This window comes from Erythrolamprus reginae, chromosome 1, assembly GCF_031021105.1.
Source record: "Erythrolamprus reginae isolate rEryReg1 chromosome 1, rEryReg1.hap1, whole genome shotgun sequence".
In the NCBI taxonomy this organism is placed as follows: Eukaryota; Metazoa; Chordata; class Lepidosauria; order Squamata; family Dipsadidae; genus Erythrolamprus; species Erythrolamprus reginae.
The window spans coordinates 326,361,360-326,369,385 of record NC_091950.1 but is presented as its reverse complement, the minus strand read 5'-3'; the positions used below and the strand labels follow the sequence as shown (position 1 = coordinate 326,369,385).

Sequence of the window (8,026 nt, the reverse complement as noted above, 5' to 3'; positions counted from 1 at the left end):
GCCTTTTCTGGCCCTGTTTCCTCCCTGGAGATTCCTAGAGAGGCCCCACGGAGGTTTCTCCCTGCCTTTTCTGGTTACAGTTTCAGAGGTTTGAGTTTGTAAGTAGAAAATGGTTCTTGAGAAGAGGCAAAAAAAAATCCTGAACACCCGGTTCTTATCTAGAAAAGTTTGTAAGTAGAGGCGTTCTTAGGTAGAGGTACCACTCGACTGCTAAGCTTTTCACATTAATCTGATTATTGTGTTCATCATTCAGTCCTTATTTTTCTGCTTCTGTTTTGCAAATGTAGCCAGAATTTTAATACAATATCGGCACTGTGGTTTGCTTCTCAGTATCTTGCAATCTAAAGCACATGACTATGACACCAACAAGGATAAAAGTGACATCTTGTGGTTAGATTCTCATAAGTAACCATTAAAAAAAATGTATTTCTGACGTGTAAATGCAACCAGTAGCATAATTTCATTTTTTTCCCTGTCCATTCTGCTTAATTGGTATGAGCATCAAACCAGGCTTGTTCATTTAAAAAACTGCATTTGGTAATAATTACTAAAAATATTAAAGGCATCAGACCTTTAAAATGAGTGCCTTATGAAACATTCCAGCACTTAGAATGGTTAAAAAAAAACAGAAATCTAAGTAGAATATCTGAATGTTTTGAAAGACAAAAGGAAGGTGAAGAAGACAAGAACTATACTACCGCCCCCATTAAAAATGAAATTGCCCCCCTGTTGGGTGTGGGCCCCACATTGGGAACTAGGGGTTTAAATGCAAGTCACAATTCCTTGGTGCTACACAAGACATGATGTGAATTCCACAAGCACTGCAACTTGACTAAGTCAAGTGAAATCATTTTGGAATAGAATATATTCTGTCTCTTTTTTTTAATGCAGGGAAGAGCGTATGTATTGGGAACATTCAAATAATTCCAGTCAATCATCCTTACTCCCTGATCTGGGATTAGTTTACCTTGACAACTGTTGTTAGGGATGGAATTCCTCATCGCATAACAATAGCAGGCAGGGTAGATTGTTCCACAATGCTACTAAGTCTTTGTAATCTCTCTTGGAACCCATGGTAGCTTAGACCCAGCATGACCTCAGCGGTTCTCAACCAGGAGGATGCAAGAAACCTACACCTACAGCAGCCATCCCCGAGTGGTACCCAGCAGAAAGCGGTATCAAGACCACTGCTTAAACAATGCTCAGTGAGTAATGACACTTAACTTTACAGCCTTGGACTCAACATCTAACCCAATTATGAATCTGACTCAGCCTAGTCAAGCCTTCGTCTCTATATTATTTTTATTTTTTCCCCTGACTTGCCAATTGGAGTTTTCAAACTCTAATCTTGCATTCACATGAGCGTTAAATTTATTCTGTTAAATATACTCTTGGCTGTATATAAAATTATCAAGATCGTTTCCTTTTATTGGAATGCTTATTCCAGATAACAGCAGCACCATACACTGGATAATTTTATGTTATGTCTTTCTATTATTGAGGAAAAAAAACCCCTACCATTTGGGACAGAGCGTTGCAAACTGAAGAAAGGATAATTAGTTCTATTGACCTAGCTATTATTCATGTTACATTTAACAAATGCATCTTATTGTGTGTTACAGGTGAATACCTCTTTGAAAGACAATGTCAACCCTGAAGTTGGCTGAACTGTGGCCATTTTCTTTTTTGTAGATTCTATGGAGGTTTCTTTTCTCACTGCTTTAGGGTTGACACAGCCTGGAGTGAAGGGGCTGGGGAGATCATGTGCACAGATTATGGGATGCTGTAGCCTAAATAAAATTATTTTCCCTGGGATTCAAGGACATTCATGCAGGTGTCCTGGAAACTGAGGTCATCTAGCAACAGGACTGTATGCTGATTGGACCATGTGATTGAGACTCTGGGGGGAAGATTGAGAATTGGGGGGGAACCAATTGAGTTATAATAATAATAATAATAATAATAATAATAATAATAATAATAATAATTTTTTATTAGATTTGCGTGCCGCCCCTCTCCAAAGACTTGGGGCGGCTCCGAGTCTTTTTATTTGGAAGCACTACCATCACTAAAACCCAAAGTACAATTCATTTCCACGGGAGATGCCAAAGCTTGGTTTAGAGCAGCTGCTTCACAAAATCACTCTTCCATTTCTTGTTTTTTCTGAAAATATCAGGTACTAGTAACCAGATGTAGGGAAAGTTTCCAAAGTAGGCAATCTAAAACTGAATTCATAGAAATCCCATTTACATTCTACATTTTAAAATGGCTCCTATTTCGTATGAGAATTTAGCTCTATCACAAAGCCTGATAACATTTATTGGATTGAAGTTCTATATTTTTGGTGTCTCTTTCATAAATCCTTAATTGGTAGTATTTTTGAGACATTGATATATTCTTAATTCTTCTTAACTTTATGAATTACAGAGAAGGGTCAGGTAGCTATGGGAACATCATGTATGATCGTAGAGTGGTCCGAGGAAACACATATGCTATGCAGATGTTATCCTGGGTAGGTTCCTTTTCTTATAAATATTTTAATCTCTTTTAATTATGGGGATGCTAGAATGTTATTGCTGAAGTATGTGTATTTATGAGGGATGTGGTGGTACTAAATTCACATGTGCTGCTCATTGAGTTATCTTCATGCATAGATTTATCATTGAAGAAATGCATTTCCATCCTCAACAGCTTTCTTAAATACCTATAAACAAATATCCAGAAACAAATAAATATCTAATTATAATCATTATAATAATATCAAAATGATCTAGAAACAAATTTTTACACATCTAGAAACAAATAAAATTACAACCAGTAGCCAATATGAGTTTGTTAAAAACAGATCATGCCAAACAAATTTTATTTCATTCTTTGACAAAGTGACTAAATTAGTAGCTCAGCAAAATGCCATGGATGTATTTAGATTTTAGTAAGACATTTGACAAGGTAGATCACAACCTACTTTTGGATAATCTAGACAAATATGGGATAGTGAGCATTACCATCAGATGGATTTGTAACTGGTTGACAAACCATATTCCATAATCCCATTGAGGATTATTCCAACATGTGTAAAGTTGGAATATCTCTCCCAACCTGAGGTGAAGAATGTCCATTGACTCAAAAATAGGTAGGAGGAAAAGACTAGAATTTGAATGCTGAGCCAGACATGTTTACATATTTATAGGGCTTGATATATCTCTCTCTATCTCTCTCTCCCCTCTCTCCCTCCTTTCCTCCCTCTCTCCCTTCCTTCCTCCCTCTTTCCTATTTCCCTCCCTCTACTCTCTCTCCTGTATACTGTATATTCTATTTCATCTGCACTAAAGCAATCTAACTAGTAATAGAAACATAGAAACATAGAAGTCTGACGGCAGAAAAAGACCCCATGGTCCATCTAGTCTGCCCTTATACTATTTTCTGTATTTTATCTTAGGATGGATATATGTTTATCCCAGGCATGTTTAAATTCAGTTACTGTGGATTTATCTACCACGTCTGCTGGAAGTTTGTTCCAAGGATCTACTACTCTTTCAGTAAAATAATATTTTCTCATGTTGCTTTTGATCTTTCCCCCAACTGTCATATTTTGATCTTTCCCCCAATGTCATATTTATATATTAGATGTACTTCTGGAGTCAGCAACGCATGAACTATAGGTCAAATGCAGATCCCAAGAGGAAGGAGACTTTAATTCTGAAGTAAATGCCCACTACTCAAAATATCTGTCACAATAATTGAAGTAGACCCAGAGACAGGGTTTGAGCAATCGGTACTTTTATTCAGCTCAGAGAATAAGTGACAGCTCAGCAAGGTAAAGTGACAATTCAGCGAGTACCGACTGGCTCTGCAGGGAGAAGCCGCTTCTTTTATACTTTTGCGGTTCCCGCCAAAGCGAGAGCCGGCCGCGTCTGAGCCAATCAGGAGCGACTTCCTGCTTGGGCTCAGACGGCGCTGGAAAAGAGGAACAAACTATTTACAGCGTTACAAGGTAGCCATTTCAGGATACAACACCCCTCCCCTCATAGTTGGACCCATCCATCAAGAAAGCCACGTGACGAAGTCGTCCAATCGGTGAGGCCTTCGAGACTCTCGCGCTGACCTGCGCAGTCCATTTTCTCCTTCGCCACTGACTGTGGAGGATGGCTCGCCGCTGCTCTCCCGGTGCGGCGGACTAGGCCTGGCGGGCCCAACGAAGGCCTCGGAGGACGAGGATGGCTCGGCGTCGCTGGATGGTTCCCCCGGGCCCGATAAGTCTCTCTGCGTGTTTCTTAGTTCGGGCAATGTATAAAAGTCTGTTGAAGGGGGAGAGTCCGAGTCAGCGGGTTGTTGTAATTGGTTTTCAGTTCGTTTCCGAATGTGGTCTATGTGTCGTTTCCACAAACGACCATCCTCCAGTTTAACAATATAAGTTTTGGGTGCATTTTGCTTAACAATAATTCCCTTCATCCAGTTTACATTTCCATCAAAACATTTTACATATACATTTTGACCCAAATACATTTCTCTTTCTGGTTTTATGCACATTTGGTTATTATTCAAACAGAACCTTGGGTTTAACCTGTCTAGTGGTGACCTCAACTTTCTCCCCATCAATAACTCTGCAGGGCTTACATGTGTGTGCGAGTTAGGGGTAATGTGCTGGGTTAATAAGAATTGGTCCAAGTTCTGTTGCACATCTCCAGGGCCTGACCTGTGCAATGCCTCTTTTGCCACCCTTACGTAACGTTCTGCCAACCCGTTAGCCCAGGGCGAGTAAGGCGAGATGAGGGCATGTCTGACCCCCAGGCCATCTAGGAATAATTCGAATTGCCTGGCTGTTAGTTGTGGTCCATTGTCAGACACCAATAGATCAGGGCAACCATGGGATGCAAACAGTCTGCTCAATACCTTGATAGTGGCACTTGTGGTTATGTTGTTCATTGCTATTATTTCCAACCATTTGGAGAAAGCATCAACCACTATTAGGAAATACTGAGACCCCACTGGGCCAGCAAAATCAATGTGGATCCTAGACCAAGGGCCAGCAGGCTGTTCCCACTCAGCCGGAGTTGTTTTGGGGGGATTGGGCCTAGACTCTTGGCACGGGTCACACTTTGAAACCCAACTTTCAATATCAGCATCAAGCCCTGGCCACCATAAATGCCCCCTTGCTAGGCTCTTCATCCTGACAATCCCAGGATGGCCCACGTGTAACATTCTGAGTACCTTTTCCCTTAGGCGTTTGGGGATGATCACTCTATCCCCCCACAGCAAACAACCTTTTACATATGACAATTCAAGCCTTTTGTTCTTAAAATCACACAATTCAGGTTTAACAATATCATTTTGCCATCCCTTTAGAACACAGTTCACTACTTGTTTCAGGATTTGGTCTTGCTGCGTGTGTGCAGCTACCTCTTTTGCTGTGGTTAGTGGGTTTTCCTCGAGTTCTATCATTAGCACGTCTGTGGTTGGAACAGGGTCTTCTACCAAGTCTGCTATGGGGCATCTGCTGAGGCCGTCTGCATGATTGATTTCCTTCCCCCCCTTGTGGGTGAGCTCATACTGATACCCAGAGAGGAAAAGGGCCCATCTGATTAGTCTTGGAGACATAAAAGGTGGAGTGGGCTTGTTGGGGGCTAGCAGGCCTAGTAGGGGTTTGTGGTCAGTGACTAGCTCAAAGTTTCTTCCAAAAATGTAATTGTGAAACTTCTTTACCCCTGCCACTAATGCCAGAGCCTCCTTGTCTAACTGGCTATAATTTCTCTCCGTGCTGGTCATGGTTCTTGAAAAAAATGCTATTGGGGCCTCTGTCTGATTAGGTAGAACGTGAGCTAGGACTCCTCCTATGCCGTACGGCGAAGCGTCGCACGTGAGCCTAATGGGTAGTGAGGCACTATATTGGACTACTACACTTTTAGAAGTTAGTAAATTTTTTATTTGAGCAAAGGCTTCACGTTCAATTTTCCCCCATGTCCAGCGGGCTTCCTTCTGGAGTAAACGATGGAGAGGCTCTGCTACTGTTGCCTTCTGCTTTAAAAAAACGGAATAAAAATTAAGGAGGCCCAAAAATGCTTGCAACTCACTCTTATCTCGTGGCTCTGGGGCTTCTCTAATTGCTCTCAGCTTCTCAGTTGTGGGGTGGATACCTTCCTTATCTATTTTATATCCTAGGAATTCAATACTGTTAGTTCCCCAGACACATTTATCAGGCTTGATTCGTAACCCTTTGTCCTGTAGCCTCTTAAGTACTTCCCTTATTCTTTTGTTCACTTGTTCCTGGTTTTCCCCTGCAATTAAGATGTCATCAAAATATGGGATGGCCCCATCTACCCCTGACAATAGGCGTTCCATGATGCTCTGGAATATCCCTGGGGCTATGCTCACCCCAAACTGTAACCTCGTGCATTTGAAAGCCCCCCTGTGCGTTACAATTGTTTGAGCGTTTGCTGTTTGTTCATCGACCGGAAGTTGCTGGTAAGCCTGCGCCAGGTCGATCTTTGCGAACCTTTTCCCTTCCCCCAGGGAGTGTAAGAGTTGTTGCACAACCGGAATGGGGTAGGGGTGGTGTTGGAGTGCCTTATTCAGGGTTGATTTGTAATCAGCGCAAACTCTTAAGGAGCCATCTGGCTTCAGGGGTGTCACTATGGGAGTTTCCCATGGCCCCTGTTCCACAGGGACCAAGATACCTTGACTAATGAGTTTGTCCAGCTGTAAGTCTAGCTTGGGGAGAAGCGGGAGGGGAACCCTGCGAGGTTTCAGTCTAACTGGTGGGACCTTGGGGTCAATAGAGAAAGATATGGGGGTTCCCTTATACGATCCTAAGGTGGGGCTGAACACTTCAGGGAACTCTTTCACAAAGTTAGGCATAATATCACAGTTTACATTACACACACCCGAAATTTCAATCCCCAACGGTTCCATCCATGCTAGCCCTAGCAGGGAGTGTTTGGCCCCCGTCACAATAAGCATGGGAAGGGTACATTTGACATTCTTAAATACAATAGGTACATTTGCAGTTCCCAGGACCGAGATTACCCCCCCTTGGAAGTCTCTGATCACCAAAGAGGTTTGAATTAGGTCAGCCTCAGACACATTAGGCATATATAGCTTAAATTTTTCCCAGGGCATGATGGTATATCTCGAACCCGTATCTAGCTCCATTGAGCAAGGCTGGTTATTTAGCAACAACGAGATAACAATTTTAGCCCCCTTTTTGGTTGCCGTGTTATTCACGGAATATTGAGAGTTACCTCTATTGTAGTCTCGGTTAGCGGTGGGGTAATTCCTTTGACCCGAGTTGCGGAACGGTCTCCTTTCTCGCGATTGGGGGGGGTGGTTTTGGGGTCGCTGGTATTGTTGTGTGGCAAAAGTTTCTTCTGGTGCCGTTGCCCTGCATGCGATGGCGATGTGGCCTCTCCGGTTGCAACGGCGGCAAATGGTGTCGCGGAACGGGCATCGATGGCGCTGGTGATTTCCCCGGCAGCCCGCGCAGGGGGCTGGATGAGTAGCTCTAGGGTGTCTCGGTTGGTCTTGCAGGAGGAGGCAGTCGTCCCCGTTGCTAGTTAGCTGGTCGCGGACGTCTGTTCCCATGGCGCTGGGAGACTCGGCGTCGATTTTGGCAATGGTTTCTCGCCTTCCGTGCTCTTTTAATTCTCTTGCCGCTGCGTCGGCTGCTTCCGCGGTTTGCGCTAATTTGATTACGGTTTGTAGAGTCGGCTCATCTTCGGTGAGGAGTTTACTTCTCACTGTGTGGTTTTTCATGCCGAAAATCAAGGCGTCGGTGAGGCGAGCTTCCGGATCTTGAAACTTGCATTGAGCGAGTACCGTTCGAAGCCGCGTTGTGAATTGGCTTATCGACTCGGTTTCTCTCTGAGCCATCATGTGAAATTGATGCCGGTAAACCACGGCTGGTCTGGTTGGTTTGAAATGGCTCGCTAGTTTCTGTTGAAGGACGTCCCACGCTGTGGCTCTTGCTTGTTCTGGTTCGGTGAGAGTCTGGGCAAGTCTACGGATCTCTGCGCCGCAGTAGTTTAGAAAA

At 43.3% G+C, this 8,026-nt stretch overlaps 1 protein-coding gene across 1 annotated transcript in view; it reads left to right on the top strand.

Annotated features, from left to right (window-relative positions):
* Positions 1 to 1,091: 1,091 nt before the first annotated feature.
* Positions 1,092 to 8,026, top strand: part of RSPH3 (radial spoke head 3) — a 44,134-nt gene continuing 37,199 nt past the window's right edge. Inside the window, exon 1 of the mRNA XM_070767278.1 lies at positions 1,092 to 1,205. Coding sequence (XP_070623379.1) covers positions 1,092 to 1,205 — 114 coding nt within the window. The remainder of the gene's footprint in view (positions 1,206 to 8,026) is intronic.